The following is a 24,961-nucleotide window of genomic DNA, read 5'->3' on the forward strand; positions in this document are numbered from 1 at the left end:
TATTATTATTATTATTATTATTATTATTATTATTATTATTATTATATTATTATTATTATTATATTATTATTATTATTATTATTATTATTATTATTATTATTATTATTATTTTATTATTATTATTATTATTATTATTATCATTATTATTATTATTATTATTATCATTATCATCATCATTATCATTATCATTATTATTATTATTATTATTATTATTATTATTTATTATTATTATTATTATTATTATTATTATTATTATTATTATTATTATTATTATTATTATTATTATTATTATTAATATTTTTGATATTATTACCACCATTATCAATATTATCATTATCAATATTACTATCATTCCGATATCCATTGTCACGACCAGAGCCTTCTACCAGCCCTAATCGACATGGAGGCTGTGACCTACATCCTGGTCTCTTTGTCCCTGCTGTTGCTGCTGCTGTCCTTCTTCATCCTCTTCACCTTCAAGCGCCTGCAATGCAAATGGAACAGCATCCACATCAACCTCATCTTCACCATTCTCATCATCCAGCTGGCATACGTCATAGGCATCGACCGTACATCATCCGAGGTAAGATCGTTTACATTTTGGTATAGAATATACGGGGGTCCCGATAGCTCAGTTGGTAGAGCACTCGCTTCACACGCAAATGGACCAAGATCGATCCCTGACCCCCCCCCCCTCCCCCCTATCCATCCAGCAGTGAATGGGTAGCTGAGTCTGTTAGATTTGGCAGAAAGTACTTTGTGATAGACTAGCGTCCTATCCAAATGGTAGCAAGCAATTGCTATTGTCCGTTTCATGCTATTATAGAAACTGGTATAAACTCCGGCTCCGTGGGCAATGGCTCTGAAGGACTATTTTTTTTTGTAAAAGGGAATGAGATTAGCGGAAGAGTAGCGTCCCTTGATTGGACGTCACCCATAGTCTGTGACGTCACCGGCGGAAAAGTTATTAGAGAGAGAACGTCATGTTGGTTGTGCGTCAAATGTTTAGAGTTTTGGGAGATGATATTTTTTTTTCCTTGCAAATCATCTCTCTGTTATGCACAGCATTATGTTTCTTTATATTATGTATGATTTGTAAAACATTTGAGTGTATTCCTCTTAGCGGGGACCTGTGCTTGTGTCTGGATGAGACTTTTAGTGATCTCAAACTAAGTACTTTGATAGTGTGCTCTTGGAATCTACATCTGTTCCCTATTTGAACAAATTCCCCTTTGTCTTCCCTTTTCTTGGGTGCCTTTATTGTAATTCTATAACTTTTTACTATCCCATTTTCTTCCTTTTTACTGGCGCTGATATGACCTTAATGTGTTGCAAGCGCCGTAAAACCCTTAAAAACAAACAAACAAACATCTGTCTGGAGCCACAGCATTCATTCAGCTGTCACGACTCTTGATCGTTTTTTATTATAAAAATTAATTTTGTTTATTTTTTCCCTGTCTGATTCCAGATGTTTTGCCGTCTGGTCGCCATCGTCCTTCATTTCTTCTACATCGCAGCGTTTGCCTGGTTGATGGTGGAGGTTTATCACATACATGCCATGTTGACTGAGAAACCCTCGATTAACCACGGGTCCATGAAATTCTACTATCTACTAGCCTATGGTAACTGTCAACACAACATCATTATTCATTATCATTGTCGATATGTGTCAGTGCATGACATAATCAGTCGGAAGGTGAAAAGTTTGGATTTGCATTGTTTTTCTTTTTAATTTTCTGAAAGAATATGCTCATCAAAGCATTTTGATATTTATTTGAAGTAAATCGGGTGATTTTTCATGAAGTTATGGTCAGATGTATGGGGAAAGGTATCCAGCAACTTTTCTCAAATTTCATACTTGTTAAACTTGACTAGCTGTAAAAAATTATTTAAAAGTGAAAGTAAGCTTTAATATTTCCCGAAGATGTACAAAAGGGTTGATTTAATCATTTATGACAAGACCTCATTCTTGATAAAAATTGACCTTCAAACTAAACTTGGCAATATCTCAGTTCAAACCTTTTCACCATTCGACTGATTATGTCATTCACTGTAACATATCATTATCTATATCATCATTCATTATCACTATCTATATCATCATTCATTATCATTATCTATATCATCATTCATTGTCATTATCTATATCATCATTCATTATCATTATCTATATCATCATTCATTATCATTATCTATATCATCATCCATTGTCATTATCTATATCATCATTCATTATCATTATCTATATCCTTGTCCAGTTCTGTGCATGGCATTTTGCTCTTTTATGATGCTGTTATATTTTATTTTGTTTAATGCCTCTAACATAAAAAAAACTTGAGATTTTATATAGCACAATTTCCACTAAACATGCTCAAAGCACTTTACATGGGGTCCCTAGCCAACAGAAACTCTTAACATGTAGGATGAGACATATGACACCTATTAGGCAATAGTAAAATTTTTTCGGACAGTGACAACGTTGTTAACACCCAGGCACTCATTTTACACCTGAGTGCGGTGAGAAAATTTGAGTAAAGAGCCTTTTTCTAAAACTCAGTTATATATGCACCGCTTAGAGTGGGACTCGAACATTGGACCTTCCAACCTAGTGGCTAGGGACATACCACAATGCTAATTGTCTCATCTTATCTTATCAATTTTTAGGTGACGAGAGGTGTGCTTATTTTCGCTATTTGTTAACTTTTTTTTAATGTATACAAAATTAAGTTTGCAAAAATTCCTTTTTGGCTTCTTTCATCTAGTTCTACCTGGCATAGTGGTGGGATTGGCTGTTGGTTTGTACACAGAGGCCTATGGAAATGAAAGTTTGTAAGTATTTTTTAAATAGATTCATGGACGTTCAAAGAAAAAGCAACATTACTTATCTATACTTGTCTCTATACAGAGACCCCATTCTTCCACTATATGTATCAGTGCATGACATAATCAGTTGGAAAGTGGAAATTTTGCATTTGCATTTTTTTTCTTCTCCATTTTCTGAAAGAATATGCTCCCCAGAACATTTTAATCTTTATTTGAAGTAAATCGGGTGATTTTTCATGAAGGTATGGGAAAGGTATCCAGCAACTTTTCTCAAATTTCATATTTTTTCAACTTGACTAGCTGTAAAAAATATTTAGAAGTGAAATTAAGTTTTGATATTTACGGAAGATGTAAAAAAGGGTTGACTCATTTTTGATAGAAATTGATCTTCTAAACTAGACTTGGCAATATCTCAGTTCAAACCTTTTCACTATCCGACTAATTATGTCGTTCACTGTAACATATAGCAGAATTCCACTATCCTGGCGAAAGCCATTAGATGTTAGAGTAACAGAATTAATGAGAAATTAAAAATAAGGTTAAAATTATGTTGTTACTTCATTAAGAACATCAATACAGGCTGTTTTATTAGAAATTCTACGCGTCGCACACAGTTTCCTCCTTTTCTTCTATTTTTTCGGAATTCTAGAATGGGGTAAATGATGATGATAATAATAATATTGCAAAGTACTTTCAACTAAACTAACAGAACCAGCTCCCCAATCACTGCTGGGTGTACAGGGGGGGGGGGGGGGGTCAGAAAACAAAACCTCGACTACACCTCTAGAATTGATCTTGGTCCCTTTGCCTGTGAAGCGAATGCTCTACCAACTGAGGTATTGGGACCCAATGAAAGAAAATGAAATGAGACCAAATAAGACTGATTGTCACATTTATGAGGCTGGCTAAGAAAACCCGGGAAGATTTGCAGCAAACTTCGATTTGAGATATGAGCCAAAATCGAAGATAAAGTGTGTCCCATAGCAACAAATTTTATTCAGAGAAAAAAATCATAACTTGGGTTCTAATAGACAGAGAAAGAAAATTTAAAGTGGGAAATGATCAGAAAGATGTGGTCTACACACACCACTGCATGCATAACTCAATTAATTGCGCATCTTTCCGGGGTTTTCTCAGCCAGCCACACATATACAGACAGTTTATATGTTTAAGACTTTCAATCCCTTATTTCCTCCTCTACACCCCACACCCTTTCTTCTCTCCACACCCCCTCTTCTCCCCACACCTCTCTCCTCCCCACACCCTCTCTCCTCCCCACACCCTCTCTCCTCTCCACACCCTCTCTCGTCTCCTCTAGCTGCTGGTTGGATACATCCGAGTCGTTTATCTGGAGTTTTATTGGACCCATCATCGTTGTTGTGGTGGTGAGTGTGTCATGACTTTTACCATTTTATATCTTACACACATGTGTTTTATGTGATATTTTATGATATTGTAATAAACATTGATGGTGTGTTGTGGTGAATGATCCGAAAGCCAGTGTCACACCACAAGACCACACGGCTGTACGGTAATGTACTCATAATACTAGTAGTAGTAGCGTATGGCTACCCCTCCAAATTTATTTCATTAACCCACCCTCGGAAGTCTTCCTCCAACCTAAGAACTGTTTCATAGCCACCTGCAAGTCTCGTAACTGGACAGTAGAGGACGATGTGATCGCTGGTCTCTGGAACTGCCTGACACTTCCGGCGGGCATCACTGTTCCCAAGTTTCCTCCAGCTGCACATATATATTTTATGCAGTTCTGTCATTAAGTTGGAGATGTGGATCCAGGAGAAAGAAGACCCTTGTCTGGACACTTGGGTTTGGATCATTCTTGGTCTGGCTACTCATCTTCAGCTGTTCCAGCAGGATTGGATCTAGGCTGGTATCACCCTTGGGGTCATGGCAGCGTGCAAGCTCCTGTACGACGACAATGTGATGATCCTTCGCATCAGATGATAGTGATAGTGGTCATAATGATTTACAAGGGGTCCTTAGCCAACAGCAACACTTGAGCTTGAGCTTTTATATCGCGCAATATCCACTATAAATGCTCAAAGCACTTTACAAAGGGTCCCTGGCCAACAGCAACATGCAACATGTAGGACGTGACATGACGCCTGTGAGACGATATTACAATTTCTTTTCCAACAGAAACAACACTGTCAATGGCCAGGTACTCATTTTACACCTGAGTACGGTGAGAGAATGTGAGAGTAAAGAGCCTTTTCCAAGGACTCAACTATGCGCCAAGCGAGGCTTGAACCCAGGACCTTCCGATCCGAAAGCGAGTGTCATACCACAAGACCGCATAGCCGAACATGTAGAACGAGACATAACGCCTGATAGGAGAAGATGTTACAATTTAATTTGACGCCAGTAACGGCCAGGTTCTCATTATACAACTGAGAGAATGTGAGTAAAGACCCTTTTCCAAGGACTCAACTATGCACTGCTCTGAGCGGGACTCGAACAAAGGAAACTTTTTTTTTTTTTCAGAGGCTAGTATCACACCACTAGTCCACATAGCAGCATTTAATCCATGAATCAATGTTGAGTTTTGATAACCCTTTGAGATATTTTCCTTTTTTTTCCCTCCCCTCCCTTCGCCCACTCCAACCTTCCTATTCCTCCATCTTGACCCCCCCCCCCCTCCTCCTCCTCCCCCCAATCCCCTCTCGTCTCGTCACCCCCCCATCCATAATAGTTTTTTGTCCTGGCCTTCATCCGTGCTACCAAGGCAAGTTACGGAGACAAGATTATCACCAATGAAGATGTCGGAATTTTCAAGTATGAAACTTGTGGAGTTGTTGTTTCTTGTCATCGTCATCATCATCATCATCATTATCATCATCATCATCATCATCATCATCATCATCATCATCATATCATCATCATCATCATCATCATTGTACAAAGATATAATTTCCCATAAAATGTCTCAGAGCATTTAAGGGGGAGGGGGTGGGGGGAACAACGACCTTGTAGTTAAAAATCCATTTTTGAATGGTATGCTAATATTTATATTACCGTGTTATGTTTTGGTTGTAGGAAGTCTAAATTAATGACTAACACTGTACCACTGATATTTCCACTTTGTGTTTGTCGATTTGATGTGCCAATTCGATTTCTACCGTCAGTAAAGTGATATATAAAGTTTTTACTTTTTTTTGTAATAAGATAAGATAAGATTTACTTTATTTATCCTTGTATGGTATGGAAATTATAATTCTGTATCATAACAGAATTCGGTAATATATAAAAGAAATATCAGACGTAAAGAATTTAATAAAAATTGGCAAAGAGTTTGTGTTAGTGCACGACATAATCAGTTGGAAGAAGAACATTTTGTATTTGCATTTTTTTTTCATTTTCTGATAGCATACGCTCCCAAGAGCATTTTAATCCTGATTTGAAGTAAATCAGGTGAATTTTTGGTTATGGTCTGATGTATAGGAAAGGTATCCAGCAACTATTCTCAAATTTCATACCTTTTCTACTTGATTAGATGTAAACAATATTTAGAAATGAAATTAAGCTTTGATATTTCCCTGAAGATGTACAAAAAGGGTTGATTTAATCATTTATGACAAGAACTCAATTTGGATTAAAATTGAGCTTCTAACTAAACTTGGCAATATCTCATTTAAAACCTTTTCACCATCCGACTGATTATGCCATTCACTGTAACATATTTATTTGTTTTGTTTCTTTCTAGAACGGCTTTACTGGTGTCCATCGTCTTCCTCCTCCTATTGATCACCACGTGGGTCATCGGTTTACTGTCAGTGAACTTTGCCCTCCAAGCCCTCCATTACTTACACGCCCTGTGTCTGTTTATCGACGGATTGTTTATATTCCTCGTCTATATTTTACTCAACAAAAAGGTATGTGTTGATTTAGTGGAGTGTAAATGTTGCTGCTCGAAGCTCGAAGCTTGATTCATCTTAACTACGTCACTACCACATCATCTCATTCATCTGTAGTGTTTCAATCATCCTGTTTTGTTAATAAAGTGGAAACCCGAAACGTTCATTTGATCTGTTTTTGTAATTCAATTGAAGCTTACATTCAACTTCACGTTATTATTGATTTAGTGGAGGAGAATTGCAATTTCTGTATCAAGCCTGAACGGGCTTTATTTTTAAAAAATATATATATATATATATATATATATATATATATATATATATATATATATATATTTTTTTTTTTTTTTTTTTATCATTTAAAAAAAAAATTAAATGAAAAAAAAAAAAAATTTGAGGGTATTATCAGAAATTTCATTATCCTGTCAGAAAAATGTGTCTTTGAAACAGTGCGAGGAGGTCTTGAGTTCGATTCCCAGTCGAGGAAGACTGAATTGTTGGAATGTTTTTTTTTCTTGTATTTTTCTTTTTTGTTTTGTCTGGCAGTTTTTCAGATCTTTGTCTTAGACCTACTCCCTAAAACAAGAAGCTAATCATTATTAGGCAGTTGAAATGCATGATATAAATGGTTGAAGTATTTATTTAACTTGTTCTTGATCAACTTCCTCTAAACGCCTGTTCCGCCTAATTTTAAAAAAAAATAAAAAAATAAAATTCCCTTAGGGGAAATTTGTCTCTAGGGTATATTCCAAGGGAAGACTGGAATAACCCAGGCGTTAGCCGCAAATTGAGCTAGGGCGAGGTGACTTGCTCAAGGCCACACAGCGCTACAGCGGGTGATCGAACTCGGTACCTTTCGTGTACGAAGCAAATACCGTGCGGCTGTCCCTAAGCCTGCCATTATTCATCCCTTAGGGGAAATTTGTCTCTAGGGTCTATTCCAAGGGAAGACTGGAATAACCCAGGCGTTAGCCACAAATTGAGCTAGGGCGAGGTGACTTGCTCAAGGCCACACAGCACAGCGCCCTGTGATCGAACTCCGTACCTTTCGGATACGAAGCAAGGACTATACCACTACCCCTAATTACCAATGCATGACCACTGGGCATTTCAGCGATCACAACAGTGATATTGAAGTATGACCATGTCAGTATAAAATGCTACATCTAACCGCATAGAGCATCATGTAATGTTCAATATAATAAATGTACCTTATTAATTAATGGGGCTTCTATCCCCTTATATCTGTTTTCCAACATGCTTTCTGTCTTTGTCTTGGAATGAGATTACTTGGTTTTGTCCTGGCTCTGGCCGGAGTCCTAGCTGGGAGGGAAACAGTCAAATGCATAGTTAGTGTTTTGGGAGATGATATTTTTTTCCTTGTAAATCATCTCTCTGTTATGTATTATTATTTTTATTTGGAATGTATAATGTAAGCATTTGAGTGTGTTCCTCCTTGTTGGATTTTGTGCTTGTGTCTGGATGAGACTTGTAGGTGATTTCAAACTAAGTACATTGGTGGTATGCTCTTGGAATCTACATCTGATCCCTATTTGTTCTCAGTTCCCCTTTGTCTTACTTTTTCTTGGGTGCTTTAATTGTAATTCTAGAACTTTTTACTATCCCATTTTCTTCCTTTTTACTGGCGCTGATATAACCTAAATGTGTTGCAAGCGCCGTAAAACCCTTAAAAACAAAACAAACAATTGATGGGGCTCCTGATAGCTCAGTTGGTAGAGCACTCGCTTCATACGCAAAGGGACCAAGATCAATCCGTGTAGTGTCCTATACAAAGGGTAGCAAGCAATTGCTATTGTCTGCTTCACGCTATAGAAACCGGGATAAACTCCTGCTCCATGGGCCGAATGGCTCTGAAGGACTACTTTTAAAAAAAATTAATTTTTCATTAATTGATTAATTAATTAATTGACTATTATTCCATGTATTGAAATGATGCTTTTACTGTTTCCTCTAACCAGGTCCGTTGGTGTATCAAACGTTTTTACTACCGTTGTAAAGGGAAGAAAGTGGAGTTTGACGACATCCACGGCGTCAGGAAACCGCCTCAGTCTGTGAGTGTTTCAGCTGTCTGCTGACAGAGATTTTGTTTTTATGACCTCCCGCCCTGTCCACCTAGCAGTGGTAGGGTGGCTGGTTCTGTTATATCTGGCGGAAAGTACTTTGTAATAAACTAGCATCCTGTCCAAAGGGTAGCAAATAATTGTTATTTTCCGTTTTACGTGATAGAAACTGGGATAATCTCAGGCTGAGTGGGCCTTAATGGCTCTGAAATAGTACTTTAAAAAAATTATATAATTTATTTTATTTTTTTAGATGCTACCGTAGCCGATTATTGGGATTTTAAAAGATTTGTTTCAAGCTAATTTAACCCTCTTCTTACCACCTGCATCAAAATCGTCACATTTGTTACGACACAATATACATTTTTCTTATTCAGATTTATTTTGTACATCACACACTTTGAAGAATGACCTGTGTTTGATTAATAAGAACATAAAGTTGTTTTGTAGAGAGATTGTTTGAGTTTTAAAAAATAAATTTTTCTGCTGGGTAAGCCTGCCATTTTGGGGAAAATACTGAAAATGATTGGTTAGGAGAGAGTTAAAGACAATATGTGATCAATGGACTCAAAGTGGCTATGTGGTCTAGTGGTATGACACTCGCCTTTAGGTCAGAAGGTCCTGGGTTTGAGTCCTGCTCTGAGCGGCACATAGTTGAGTCCATGGAAAAGGGTCTTTATTTACATCCTCTCTCCGTACTCAGGTGTAAAATGAGTACCTGGCCATTAACAGCGTTGTCTCTGTCGGGGAAAAATTTGTAATGTCGCCTAACAGGCGTCATGTCTTGTTCTACATGTTAAATGTTGCTGTTGGTTAGGGACCCCTTGTAAAGCGCTTTGAGCACATAAAGTGGATATTGCGCTAAATAAAAGCTCAAGTTTAAAAAACGCCTAAAAATAATCAAAAACAAAGATATGCTTAAAATCATGAAATATTTTTTTGTCCACCCCCACCCTGAACCCCTTCTACCTTATTCAGAGATCAGCCTTGTCTTACCACCAAGACTCCGACACAGGGAGTGCAGGGGTTCGAATCTCTAACATGGGGATCTCCACCACATTGTCCACTCTCTCTCAGAGGTCCAAGGGGTCCAGCAAGGCGACATCCCTGGGGGTCAAGTCGTCCGTGGACATTCTCCACTCTACCAGCAGCTCCACGTCCAATGGATTAGCCACCACCACCTCCATCCCCCCGTATGGGGTCGGGGGCTTCATTGACAGCCACATCAAGGAAGGTGGGTAGAGCTGGAGATGATTTATTTTGATTTAGAAGTCAATTCCATGAAAGACTCGTATAGTGGGTATTGTGTAATATGTGACCCTTCGCCTCAAAACGGTATTATGTCGGTAAAGATGTTGAAAATTGAATTTATAGCCAGAAATATCAGACTTGTGTTGAGTTTATATGATTTATTCAGGAGAATGGATACCATATTTTAGGGTGCCAATGCCAACAATTTATATTTTTGACCAGTTTTAATATTAAAGTCGGCTTTTAAGCATCTGGTTCGTTCCGACATAATACCGTTTTGAGACGATGGGTCACAAATGTGAGGCTGGCTGAGAAAACCCGGGAAGATGCGGCAAGCTTCGATTTGAGATATGAGCCAAGATGGAAGATAAAGTGTTTCCCATAGCAACAAATTTTATTCAGAAAAAAATTCATGACTTGGGTTCTAATAGACATAGACAAAAAATTTAAAATGGTAAATGATCAGAAAGATGTGGTCTACACCACTGTATATATAACTCAATGAAATTTTAGCATCTTTCCGGGTTTCTCAGCTAGTCACACATATTATAAATATTTAAGATTGTGTTGTGATTTTTTTCCCTTGATGCTCAATTTGGACAACAAGAGAATTTATAAGGCTTGGTGGTAGTAATGACTGATGGAAATTAAATGTACTAAAGTGAATAACAGCTCCAAAATAGAATGAAGTGCTAAATATGGAACGCTGCAGGATCCAAGCCTTTTGTCAGCCAATAACAAGGAGAGTTAAAAATTTAATACATCTCGATAAATCCTCTTCTCTCATGCCTATGTGAATTAAATGTGCTGCTGTATTAATTGTTGTAATTGTTGTTTTTATTATTGGCTGAAGATGGGTTTTTAGCCCAAAACTTTCTGTGTTAGTGTTTTGTTCACTTTTGAAGCTGTTACATTCAGTTTTGTCTGTTACTTTTCACAGTACTCAGTGTCTAGCAGTGTAGTAGTCACTTTAAAATAAGGAAATAACTTGCTCATTAACTCTCTCCTTAACACCTATAGGAAAATCGTCACATTCGTTATGATACAACCAACATTTTTACTTATTCAAATTTCTTTTGTACCTCAGAAAATTTAAAGACAATGAATAGAGCATGTTTTGCTTAAAGCAATAATTTATCGCAAGAATTTACTGCTATTGTGTCTGAGTGATAAAAAATCTATTTTTGTGTTAATTGGGTGTGAAGTTTTGGGGGAAATCCTGTAAATAGCTGGTAAGGAGAGAGTTAATGTATTAAATGATATAACTTTTTGTGTTTTTCCTTGCCAGAGAGGGGAGACAAGGGAGGTAATGACTCTGACTCGGACAGTGATGGCAGCATGGATCGCAATAGCCTGGAATTGGCGTCCAGCCACTCGTCTGATGACGACGATGATATTGACATTGGTTTGGGATGGGAGGATTCTGGGAAGAACACCAAGGCTGTTGGTAAGTGGGCTTTCTCTGTCTGTCTTTCTGTTTGTCTGTCTGTCTGTCTGTCGTCCAGTCACACGTCAAATGATGACGACGATATTGATATGGGTTTGGCTGGGAGGATTCTGGGAAGAACACTTAGGCTTTTGGTGAGTGGGCTGTGTCTGTCTGTCTGATTGTCTGTCTGCATGTCTGTCTGTCTATTTGTTTGTCTGTCTGTCTGTCTGTTTCTCTGTCTGCATGTCTGTCTGTCTGTTTGTCTGTCTGTCTGGCATCCAGCCACACGTCTGATGATAAAGATGATATTGACATTGGTTTGGGCTGGGAGGATTCTGAAAAGAACACCAAGGCTGTTGGTAAGTAGGCTGTCTCTGTCTGTCTGTCTGTTTGTCTGCATGTCTGGCGTCCAGCCACACGTCTGATGACAAAGATGATATTGACATTGGTTTGGGATGGGAGGATTCTGGGAAGAACACCAAGCCGTTGGTGAGTCTGTCAGGCTTCATGTCTTGTCCTACTTGTTACCGTCAGCTTGAGACTTTATGTAAAGCCTTTGATTATATTTAATGGATATTTAGCAGTATAAAAAACTTACGTTTTCCTGTTGATTTTAATCCTTAGAACTCGTCCGTGAACAAATCGCTAAGATGAAAAAGGAGAAGGAGAAGGAGAGAATCGAGAGTCTCAACGACAGTAAGACATTTTGACATTAATTTGAAGACATTTTTGATATTTGATTTGATTTTGAAACAAGTTTTGATATTTCAATTAATTTTAAATTAAACAAGTTTTTATATTTAAATTGTTTTTAAATTAAACAAGTTTGATATTTCAATTTTTTGAAAAATGAACAAGTTTTTATATTTCAATCGTTTTTAAATTGATTTTAGATTAAATAAGACGTTTTGATATTTGATTTGATTTTAGATTAAAGAAAGTTTTTAAATTTCAATTGATTTTGAAACAAGTCTTGATATTTCAATTAATTTCAAATTAAACAAGTTTGATATTTCAATTGATTTTAAATTAAATTTTTTAAATTTTTATAATTCAATTGATTTTAATTTTACCAAGTTTTAATATTTAAATTGATTTTTAATTTAACAATTTTAAATATTTCAATTGATTTTAAATCGAACAAGTTTTGATATTTCAGTATGCGACCTTTTCTGTCAATTCAGAATGCAATCTACTATTTGGCTTGATTGAAAACCATTTATGAGAATGTCAAATTTTATGCCATTTGTTGTTTGTTTGTTTGTTTTTTTTTAGTTCAAATGCGTTAATATTCATTAAATATTTTGACATTTATTAAGTCATGAAAGTCCTATTTTACCAATAACTCAATTGTCATCAACTTGCTTTAAGCATCAAGCCTATTTTACTAATAACCCAATTTGCCCCAACCAGCGAACCCATTTTACCAATAACTCTATTTACCATACATTTTCTTTTTAGTACCAAATCGATCACACCAATACATTATAATTTATCATTAATTTTCCTTAAGGACAAAATGGATAGCACCTATGAATTTACTCATCATAATTTTACCTAGAGTACGAAACGGTCAGATCCAAATCGCCATTCACACGACCACAGAGATTGCGTTTCATTTTAAAGTCGTTTTGTTTATCATTTAATATAGAGTTTTAAAAGTGTTTTGATTATAATTTGAAATAAAATTACAAAGTTGTTTTGGAGTTACAGTTTTGTTTTGATTTTCATTTGATATAAAGTTACAAAATTGTTTTGATTATCGTTTGATATAGAATTACAAAATTGTTTTAAAATAAATTATATTTAATTATCATCATCATCATCATCATCATCATTGCCTTTTTCCTTCTGGGTCAGGGTATAGGCCACAGACAAACAGTTTCCATCCTTCTCTATCCGAGCTAACTTTTTAAAAAATCTCATTCCAGGTCTTACCACTTCTCTGTATATCAGCTTCTTTAATTCTTCTCCATGTTCCTCGTGGCCTTCCCCTTGATCTTCTGCCCTGAGGGTTCCAGTCCAATACTTTCTTTGTTATAGTGGAGTTACAGAATTATTTTGAGGGAATTGGATGTGCGGCTATGTGGTCTAGTGGCATGACACTTGCTTTCGGATCGGAAGGTCCTGGGTTCGAGCCTCGCGCTCGGCGCATAGTTGAGTCCTTGGAAAAGGCTCTTTACTCACATTCTCTCACCGTACTCAGGTGTAAAATGAGTACCTGGCTGTTAAAAGCGTTGTCTTTGTCCGAAAAATTGTAATATCGCCTACAGGCGTCATGTCCCGTCCTACATGTTAAATGTTGCTGTTGACCAGGGACCCCTTGTAAAGCGCTTTGAGCACATTTAGTGGATATTGAGCTATATAAAGCTCAATAAAGAAGTAATTGATGTGTTTCTCTCCCCCAGTTTATGCCATGGACCCTCAGGGGGTCGAACAGATTCCTGAAGATCCTCGTGCAAGCCCTCCACATTACCCTATGCCCTCCAACCCCCCAGATGTCACCCTACACACACGTCACCAACTACCCAGTAAGTGTGGAGTGGAGTATGTTATGCAATTGTGTGTGGAGTGAAGTGTGTAAGACCATTGTGTGTCGTGTGTATTGTCTAAGTGTGGAGTGAAGTGTGTCAGACCATTGTGTGTCGTGTGTATTGTCTAAGTGTGGAGTGAAGTGTGTAAGACCATTGTGTGTCGTGTGTATTGTCTAAGTGTGGAGTGAAGTGTGTAAGACCATTGTGTGTCGTGTGTATTGTCTAAGTGTGGAGTGAAGTGTGTAAGACCATTGTGTGTTGTGTGTATTGTCTAAGTGTGGAGTGAAGTGTGTAAGACCATTTGTGTGCAGTGTGTATTGTCTAAGTGTGGAGTGAAGTGTGTAAGACCATTGTGTGTCGTGTGTATTGTCTAAGTGTGGAGTGAAGTGTGTCAGACCATTGTGTGTCGTGTGTATTGTCTAAGTGTGGAGTGAAGTGTGTAAGACCATTGTGTGTCGTGTGTATTGTCTAAGTGTGGAGTGAAGTGTGTAAGACCATTGTGTGTCGTGTGTATTGTCTAAGTGTGGAGTGAAGTGTGTAAGACCATTGTGTGTCGTGTGTATTGTCTAAGTGTGGAGTGAAGTGTGTAAGACCATTGTGTGTCGTGTGTATTGTCTAAGTCTATTGCTTGTGAAGTGAAGTGTGTAAGACCATTGCTTGTGGTGCTATTTATTTTCACAGAAATTATATGCCATGAAAGTCTATGTTTAAATGTGAAGGAAAAATTATTAATTGTTAGTCATGCATTCAAATTGTGTCTTGTTTTCTTGGAGTTCTTGTCTGTGAGAGAAACAGTCGAATGTATATAGTTGTAGGAGATGATATTTTTTTCATTGTAAATCATCTCTCTGTTATGTACTGTTATTCATTTTTTTTTTTTTTACATATGATTTGTCAATATTTGAGTGTATTCCTTTTAGTGGGATCTTGTGCTGGTGTCTGGGTGTGACTTTTGGATATTCTCAAACTGAGTGCATTGATGGTGTGCTCTTGGAATCTACATCTGTTCCTTATTTAATCTATTCCTCTTTGTCTTACTTTTCCTTCAAGTCCTTTTAATTGTACGTCTAGAATATTTTTACTATCCCATTTTCTTCCTTTTTACTGGCGCTGATACGACCTAAATGTGTTGCAAGCACCTTAAAACACTTAAAAACAAAAACAAACAAACAATTCCTTGTTTCCCTCAACAGGTCAGAGACCCGTGGTCCCACCCATTCGATCCGACAGTCTCCGATATAGTCCACCCAACAACACCCCGCCACCCCCACCATTACCTCCCCCCAATCCTCACCCCCTACCCGGCTACTACCCTCACCGCCAGGCACCCAATGCTGTACAGGTTCTCACACACAACGGCAGTGTCTCGTCAGATTCAGAGTAAGTTCTAAAACGAAAAATCCTGCATCAGAAATCAAGACTGATTCTTCTATGGCAAGAGTCTCAAGCTCTTTTGTCTCTCCTTATTTGCTATTGAACTTCAAGAACAACAACAACATTATCATCATCATCATTATCATCATCATGGTTACCATCATCTTTATTATCATCGTCGATGTTGTTGTCTTTGTCAACGTCGTCGTCATCATCATCATCATGGTCACCAGTCTCCATTTTCTACTACCAACTGTGTGATTTGTGCTTTTATAGCTTTTTCTAATTTTATCTGCCTTGCATAATTGATTAACATTTTCCAGCTTGGCTGATTAATGAAAGAAGAACCAAATAATCCCTGGTATGTAACTTAAGAATTCGGTCACATGATAGTAATCTTTGTGTAGTTATCATTAATCATTAACATGCAAATTTTATTAAAATTCTAATTTTTATCACATATCAATGCACTTTTTTATCTCTTCCATTTATGTCCCATGGAACGTGTATATTTACAAATGTATTTGTCATTTGAAGACCACATTTTTATTGTAAATTTTGGAATTATTGTAAATTTTGGAATGTTGTAAATTGGAAGATTTCATGTACAGATTAGGAGTCACTGTGGCAAAAAATATGTTGAGCTGTCCATGTTGATGTGCTTTAAGTAAGACGAAATCTCCATTGAATGTAATTCACACATCGGGACAGAGGCTAGGATGAATTGTCTTTGTATGTCATAGATGACACGAAGACAATAATAACTTTTCGTGAGACAAAGTAAAAAAAGAAAAAAGAAAAAAAGAGACCCTTTTTTAAACATAAAAGATGAAGCACTGACCCTTTTCCAATGACAAAGTTACAACCTTTTACCCCCCAAAAATCTGCAGCTTTTACCCTTTATCCTTTGACACAGCAATGGCCTTTTGCTTTGACACTACATTAACCTTTTACCTTTGACACAGCGATGACCTTTTTTCATTTGCACAAAAATGGCCTTTTCTCTTTTGACACAGAATGACTTCTTTCCTTTGCCACTGTAATGATCGTTCCATAAAATGCTTAGCAATGACATTTTTCCTTTACACATTGATAACTTTTTCCCCGTGACATAGCAATGACCTTCAACGTTGACACTACATGAACCTTTTACCTTTGACATAGCAATGACCTTTAGCTTTGTCACTACACTAACCTTTTACCTTTGACATAGAAGTGACCTTTAGCTTTGTCACTACACTAACCTTTTACCTTTGACATAGAGTGACCATTAGCTTTGACACTACATGAACCTTTTACCTTTGACATAGCAATGACCTTTAGCTTTGACACTACACTAACCTTTTACCTTTGACATAGAAGTGACCTTTAGCTTTGACACTACATGAACCTTTTACCTTTGACATAGCAATGACCTTCAACTTTGACACTACACTAACCTTTTACCTTTGACATAACAATGACCTTTAGCTTTGTCACTACACTAACCTTTTTCCTTTGACATAGCAATGACCTTCAACTTTGGCACTACACTAACCTTTTACCTTTGACATAGCAATGACCTTCAACTTTGACACTACACTAACCTTTTACCTTTGACATAACAATGACCTTTAGCTTTGTCACTACACTAACCTTTTACCTTTGACATAGCAATGACCTTCAACTTTGGCACTACACTAACCTTTTACCTTTGACATAGCAATGACCTTTAGCTTTGTCACTACATGAACCTTTTGCCTTTGACATAGCAATGACCTTTAGCTTTGACACGACACTAACCTTTTACCTTAGACATAGGATTGACCCTTTATCAACTCCTCAACCTTCAGACATTTTAAATATCCTATAATTGTGGGATTTCAGACAATATTGCCATCATCTTTTTACCGTTTTCATCATCATATTGCAGTTAATCAGTAGATTTTTGACCAATCAAAACATGGAACCAATTGAGCTGGTGAAAAAGATACTCTCTATGCTGTGCTGTCGCTGTTATTTGATGGAAAGAAAACCAATTTTATTCATCACATCTCGCCTTGCCTATATTAGAAAATACCCACAATGCACCCCCCCTCCTCCCCCAACACTTCCATGGATTGGTCAAATTATCCCCCCCCCCTTCTCTTATATTCCATCATCCCCCTATAGTAATAATAATGATGACGATAATAGTAATAATAATAGTAATAATAATAATTAATAATAATAATAATAATAATAATAATAATAATAATAATAATAATAATAATAATAATAATAATAATAATAATAATAATATAATAATGATAATTATAATAATAATAAAAAATTAATGATGATGATGATGATGATGATGATGAGGATGAGGAGGAGGAGGAGAAGAAGAAGAAGAAGAAGAAGAAGAAGAAGAAGAAGAAGAAGAAGAAGAAGAAGAAGAAGAAGAAGAAGAAGAATTCATCATCATCGTCATCAGCACCACCATCACCTTCGTTGTCATCTCAGACGTTCCTGAATTTTGTCGGTGAATAGTTGTCAATTCTGTATCACATCTTCATGCCGTAACAAAAATCATTGTACTAGCCATGACTCTGCCTGCCTCAACGCTTAGACGAAAATAGACATTTGACACAAAAACTAAAAGTGTCTGTTTTCGATCTATAAGTAAAACTTTGTATTTAAACATACCTGCCAAGTACCCCGATAAAATCAGATTTACTCCGATTTTTTTCTCCTTTATGAGTAATGAGTACCCTCCATAATATGGAAAACTCCGATTTTTTTCTCCTTTATGAGTAATGAGTACCCTCCATAATATGGAAAACTCCGATTTTTTTCTCCTTTATGAGTAATGAGTACCCTCCATAATATGGAAAACTCCGATTTTTTTCTCCTTTATGAGTAATGAGTACCCTCCATAATATGGAAAACTCCGATTTTTTTCTCCTTTATGAGTAATGAGTACCCTCCATAATATGGAAAACTCCGATTTTTCTCCTTTATGAGTAATGAGTACCCTCCATATATGGAAAACTCCGATTTTTTTCTCCTTTATGAGTAATGAGTACCCTCCATAATATGGAAAACTCCGATTTTTTTCTCCTTTATGAGTAATGAGTACCCTCCATAATATGGAAAACTCCGATTTTTTTTTCATCCAACATGTCCATCTTGTCCAAAGATAAAAAAAACAGTAAATAAATAAGCGAAAATGTGAAACTGATTTTTCATGTTGGTGAGTGCAACTTTTAAAAATGTATGGTAATAGGTAATAATTCTTATTAAGGGAAGCTGGGTAACATTCATAAAATTTTGGTTTACCCCTATTTTTTCCCCTAGACTCCTCTTTTTTTTAGTGTGACTCCTATTTATTTTCAGCACGGGTTGGCAGGTCTGTTTAAATCACTATCTATTCTCCAATCTCCACAGAAATGAATTGTGACAACTCTTGACAGATCGTTTTGCTACTGTAGGGATAGAAATTGTTGAAAAAAATTGCTTTACATCCAATTCACCCTCCTCCCCCGCCCTTACAAAACCAAAAAAGCTTACCCCCAGCCTGTGACTCACACTGATATTGCCTTGTATATATCTAACAATCATAATGTAGTAGTCTCTGCACTTAAACACACGCTGTTTGCTTTGCCAACACATCAAAACGATGTGTTCTATTTGTTTTGATTTGTATTATATAAAACACAAACTGTTTGCTTTTCCAACACATCAAAACGATGTGTTCTATTTGTTTTGATTTGTATTATATATAACACAAACTGTTTTGCTTTGCCAACACATCAAAACGATGTGTTCTATTTGTTTTGATTTTGTATGTGTGCTTGTTTGATTGAGCATTCGCCTTATCCACACCGTCAGTTGTATGTGTGCTTGTTTGATTGAGCATTCGCCTTATCCACACCGTCAGTCAGTCAGTCAGTCAGAGCGATAAGAGGCCCATGGAGCTGGATTTTATCCCGGTTTCTATGGCGTGAAGCGGGCACTATCAATTGCTTGCTACCTTTTGGATAGTATACTAGTCTATTTCAAAGTACTTTCCACGAGATCTAACAGACCCAGCTACCCGATCAGTGTTGGGTGGACAGATGGATCAGAAGAAATCTCGACTGCACCCGGGATCGATCTCGGTCCCTTTGCGTGTGAATCGAAGGCTCTTCCAACTGAGCTATCAGGGCCCCCATTAGTTTCTTTGGTTGTACGACACAGCAGGCAGCACGCCAGTCATATTTCAAGCATTGTTTGATTTTTAAATTTTTTTTTGCTTTGCTTGAAGATAAATCTTCATATCTAATACGTATGACTTTGTCTTCATCTTTGTAAATTGTTCATTGCACATCTCGTGTGTAAATTGTTCATTGCACATCTCATGTGTAAATTGTTTTTTGCACATCTCATGTGTAAATTGTTCATTGCACATCTCATGTGTAAATTGTCCATTGCACATTCATGTGTAAATTGTTCATTGCACATTTCATGTGTAAATTGTTCATTGCACATTTCATGTGTAAATTATCCATTGCACATCTCGTGTGTAAATTGTTCGTTGCACATCTCATGTGTAAATTGTTCATTGCACATCTCATGTGTAAATTGTTCATTGCACATCTCATGTTAAAATTATCTTGTCATTCCTTGAGTACTTAAATATATTATAAAAGAGATACAATATTGAATTATTTACGTTTGCAAAACACATGATCACAATTTCACAAACTTTTATCATATATTTCCTTTTTTTCACACGTATGACTGACATATGTTGTAAACTTTGATGTGACCGATTGTTTCTATGATATTTTCAAATTAAAATATTAACGATTTTAATGAATTTCTTTCTATTGAATTTTTTTTCTCTCTCCATGATGTAAATATTGAATAGTAAATTTATAGCCTAAAATATGAGGGCTGTGTTAACTCACTCAACCCTAACACTGACTATATCCGTAGTTTACACGGGTTACTTTTACCCCATGCCTATTTATTACATTTTTCTGAGACAAATTATAGGCGTATTATCTAAGCCAATGTTCTTAATGTTTACATGGTCATGGCATTTGAATAAGAATATCTATGCACATGCTCATTTTTAATACATTTTTTCGAATTTTGAAAAGTGGAAAAAAACCTCTAGGATTGAGTGAGTTAAACGTTCTAGAGTTATATTAAGAAGAATTAGTACAGGTCTCAGTGTATTTCTATGTCAACAATGAGACCAAAATAATCTGGGTTATCAGACCTGTAAATAAGTATACATTAATTTTGTCAAAATTTCCTCTCAATTGTCGGCCTGGGGTTCTTGTGTGTTGACATTTCTCATTCTTTTCAGCACGTGCCAGTTTTGAATGTCTCCATTTATCCCTTCTCACGCTTTTCGCTTTTCCTAACACTGAAAACAAATTCTGAAATACACGGCTTGAAACATGAGTGGATATTTTACTAATAAGAACCATCCTTCCATTCATCTGTTCATCCACTTATTTATTCATTTATCCATCCATGCATCTAGCAATGTATCTTTCTATCCACCCATCCATTTATTGTTCATTTAACCATCCACGCATTTATCCATCCACCCATCCATTTATCCATCCACCCATCCATGCATCAATTCATCCATCAATCCATCCAGCTGTCCGACCATTCATTCTTCCATTTTCCCATTCATCCATTTAACCATCCTTAGATTTATTCCATCCATCCATCCGTTTATCCATCTTCCATTTATCCATGCATCCATCAGTACAGCTTTCTATCTATCCATCCATCCATCCATCCATCCATCCATGCATCTATCCATCCACCTGACCAATCCACCATCCATCCTTCCGTCTATCTATCCACAATCCATCTACCAATCCCTCCATCCATCTACACACCCATTCCTCCATCCTTCCAGACTTCCATCCATCCATCCCTCCATCTATCTAGCCATCCAGCTATCCATCTATCAACCCATCCATACACCCATCCAAAATCCATGTATCCATCCACCTATCCATCCACCATCCATCCATCTATCCAGCAATCCATCTATCCACACATCCTTCCATCCACCCATCCATCCATACATTCATCCATCCTTTATTATACCCCCCAACCCCACCTCCTTCCAAAAGACACACCTATAGGGAATGAGATCAGCGGAAGAGTAGCGTCCCTTGATTGGACGTCACCCATAGTCTGTGACGTCACCGGCGGAAAAGTAATTAGAGAGAATGTCATGTTGGTTGTGCGCATGCGTCTCTCGACCTCAGAAGGTCGAGAGACGCATGCGCACAACCAACATGACATTCTCTCTCTAATTACTTTTCCGCCGGTGACGTCACAGACTATGGGTGACGTCCAATCAAGGGACGCTACTCTTCCGCTAATCTCATTCCCTATTGGGCTGTGTTGTTTTTCTCGTATAAGTGTTGTGTATTGTTTGATTTCAGATCCGATGAGACGACCGTTTAAAAGGCATGCAAAGTGTGTACACACCACTAGGAATGCATTGTACCAAAAAACATTGTGCTAAATGTACACACCTGTTTAATAGCCCCAGTCTTGTAGCATTCCTTGATGACGTACGCGTTGACCACAATATTGTAATTGAAGACACCAGGACAAAAAGTACTTGAGTCACATTTTCACGAATTTGAGTTAATCAGTGATAAACTTAAAGTCATAATCACCTCAGTTTATTCAGCAATTTTATTCATGATAAACACAATCTAAGTCCCTTATCTCAATACAACAAATCGGTGGGTTTCCTCGCCTCCCATAGTGGACAGGGAGGCATTTACTGTGCCTTCTATCCTTCTGTCTCTGTCTTGGAATGAGATTGCTTGGTTTTGTCCTGTCCCTCTGGGTGGGGTTCCTGACCTCCCATAGTGGGCAGGGAGGTACATACTTGTCTTCTATCCCCTTATATCTGTTTTCCAAGATGCTTTCTGTCTTTGTCTTGAGATGAGATTACTTGGTTTTGTCCTGGCCCTCACAGTGCATACTGTGTCTTCTATCCCCTTATATCTGTTTTCCAAGATGCGTTCTGTCTTTGTCTTAGAATGAGATTACTTTGTTTTGTCCTGGCCCTGGCCGGATACCCTATCTTGGAGGGAAACAGTCAATTGTATTGTTAGAGTTTTGGAAGATGATATTTTTTGTCTTGTAAATCATCTCTCTAAAATGTACTGTATTTTTGTTTTGTTTACATATTATATATAATTTGTAAACATTTGAGTGTGTTCCTCTTAGTGGGGACCTGTGCTTGTGTCTGGATGAGACTTTAAGGTGATCTCAAACTAACTACTTTGACATTGACAGCTTTTGGAATCTACATCTGTTTCCTGTTTGAACCAATTCCACTTTGTCTTACTTTTTCTTGGGTGCTTTAATCGTAATTCTAGAACTTTTTACTTTCCCATTTTCTTCCTTTTTACTGGCGTTGATATGACTTTAATGTGTTGCAAGCGCCGTAAAACGCTTAAAAACAACAACAAAAAACAATTCAATACAACAATTTTATGTTTTATATAGAAAAGTGAGTGGAGCTGGCACTTATGTTGATGACAAGAAATGAAGTGAGTAGGAAAGTGCCAGAAAGACAACAGAGAATAAAAACTTCGCCACGGCGCCAAGGCGATGGGGGTTTGAACCCTGGGGTCGTAGATAGCTCACACGGTAGAGTCATGATCTCCTAAGCCAGGTGGAGTTTTCGTACCAGTAAGGTTCCGGGTTCGACCCCCAACCGCCGCCGTGAAGTTTTTATTCTCTGTTGTCCTCTGGCACTTTCCTACACACTTCATTTCTTGTTGTTATGTTTTATATTCTCTTTTTAGCTTAATCCAAATTTGAACCTCCATTTTCTCAAAACTAACATCCTGTGACTTACGTACTTTTTGCAATAGGCTCTTCAATTATATTTTGTTACAACTGCTGTTGTTTGATTTGATAAATTCTACTTAATTAGTATATATTGAATTTTAGACGGTATTGTGCGTTGTGCATGCATAATGTATGTATGTATGTATGTATGTGTGTGTGTGTTTTGTGTGTTTGTTAATTTTGCTTTTTACTGAGAACACACAATTTATTCAACCACTTGTTTAGTTTAATTTTTTTTTTTTAAACGTTTGACTTCAGAACATTCCGCCATTTCTAAGTTATATCCATGATTTGATTTTTTTTTGTTGGAGGGGGGGGGGGGTTTAATTTTTTTTCCTCCTTATTAAAAGATACTGATTGATTTTCGTTGTTTATTCTAATTGTCAAGTCGTACCAACACAAATCCTTTGTTTTCCTGCCCAAGCATAGGCAAAATGGATTGACAAGGATGGTGTAGAGGGAATGGGGTGGTGTTCATGTTGTTGTAATCGTTGTGGTTGTTGTTGTTGTTGTTTGGATATTGATGTAGCTGTTATTGTTGGTGTTAGTTTTGTCGCTGTTGTATTTGTTGTTGTGTTTTGTTGATATTGTTGTATTTGTTGTTGTCGTTCTGATGTATTTGTTCATTGTACCTCCCATAGTGGGCAGGGGAGGTACACACTGTGTCTTCTATCCCCTTATATCTGTTTTCCAACATGCTTTCTGTCTTTGTCTTGGAATGAGATTACTTGGTTTTGTCCTGTCCCTCTGGGTGGGGTTCCTGACCTCCCATAGCGGGCAGGGAGGTACACACTGTGTCTTCTATCCCCTTATATCTGTTTTCCAACATGCTTTCTGTCTTTGTCTTGGAATGAGATTACTTGGTTTTGTCCTGTCCCTCTGGGTGGGGTTCCTGACCTCCCATAGTGGGCAGGGAGGTACACACTGTGTCTTCTATCCCCTTATATCTGTTTTCCAACATGCTTTCTGTCTTTGTCTTGGAATGAGATTACTTGGTTTTGTCCTGGCTCTGGCCGGAAGCCTAGCTGGGAGGGAAACAGTCAAATGCATAGTTATTGTTTTGGGAGATGATATTTTTTTCCTTGTAAATCATCTCTCTGTTATGTATTATTATTTTTATTTTGAATGTATAATGTAAGCATTTGAGTGTATTCCTCTTTGTTGGGTTTTGTGCTTGTGTCCGGATGAGACTTGTAGGTGATTTCAAACTAAGTACATTGGTGGTATGCTCTTGGAATCTACATCTGATCCCTATTTGTTCTCAGTTCCCTTGTCTTACTTTCTTGGGTGCTTTAATTGTAATCTAGAACTTTTACTATCCATTTCCTTCCTTTTACTGGCGCTGATATAACCTATTGTTTGCAGTCGCCGTAAATACCCTTTAAAACATTAATAATTACTATCATTTTTGTTTTGTATTATGCTTGTGTATATGTGTATGTGTTGTATAGTTATTTGTTGTTTTGTGTTGTATTGATGTTGTATTTGTTGTTGTTGTATTGATGTTGTATTTGTTGTTGTTGTTGTATTGATGTTGTATTCGTTGTTGTTGTATTGATGTTGTATTTGTTGTTGTTGTATTGATGTTGTATTTGTTGTTGGTATTGATGTTGTATTGTGTTGTTGATTGTGTTGTATTTGTGTTGTTGTATTGATGTTGTATTGTTGTTGTTGTATTGATGTTGTATTTGTTGTTGGTTGTATTGATGTTGTATTGTGTTGTTGTATTGATTT

The 24,961-nt window shown here is 37.0% G+C and overlaps 1 protein-coding gene across 3 annotated transcripts in view; it reads left to right on the plus strand.

The window, feature by feature from the left end:
* LOC144974521 (protocadherin-like wing polarity protein stan) overlaps window positions 1-24,961 on the plus strand; it is a 411,532-nt gene that overhangs the window by 79,889 nt on the left and 306,682 nt on the right. The window contains exons 24-37 of one of the 3 annotated variants that reach the window (XR_013645755.1): window positions 377-583; window positions 1,469-1,622; window positions 2,763-2,829; window positions 4,142-4,208; window positions 5,537-5,619; window positions 6,548-6,716; window positions 8,678-8,770; window positions 9,758-10,013; window positions 11,319-11,477; window positions 12,084-12,155; window positions 13,868-13,990; window positions 15,187-15,373; window positions 21,796-22,245; window positions 22,344-22,846. The exons of 1 other annotated variant lie outside the window; for it this stretch is intronic. Coding sequence is in view for 1 of the 2 variants with exons in the window: in XM_078917456.1 (XP_078773582.1) it covers window positions 377-583; window positions 1,469-1,622; window positions 2,763-2,829; window positions 4,142-4,208; window positions 5,537-5,619; window positions 6,548-6,716; window positions 8,678-8,770; window positions 9,758-10,013; window positions 11,319-11,477; window positions 12,084-12,155; window positions 13,868-13,990; window positions 15,187-15,373; window positions 21,796-21,817 (1,659 nt within the window). In the remaining variant the exon portion in view is untranslated. Of the gene's footprint in view, window positions 1-376; window positions 584-1,468; window positions 1,623-2,762; window positions 2,830-4,141; window positions 4,209-5,536; window positions 5,620-6,547; window positions 6,717-8,677; window positions 8,771-9,757; window positions 10,014-11,318; window positions 11,478-12,083; window positions 12,156-13,867; window positions 13,991-15,186; window positions 15,374-21,795; window positions 22,847-24,961 lie in introns of those variants that run through there. One more of the 3 variants, XM_078917456.1, reaches the window with a different exon arrangement.

Source organism: Berghia stephanieae, chromosome 6 (assembly GCF_034508935.2).
Source record: "Berghia stephanieae isolate SIO BIC M18660-M18661 chromosome 6, UCSD_Bste_1.3, whole genome shotgun sequence".
Taxonomy (NCBI): domain Eukaryota; kingdom Metazoa; phylum Mollusca; class Gastropoda; order Nudibranchia; family Aeolidiidae; genus Berghia; species Berghia stephanieae.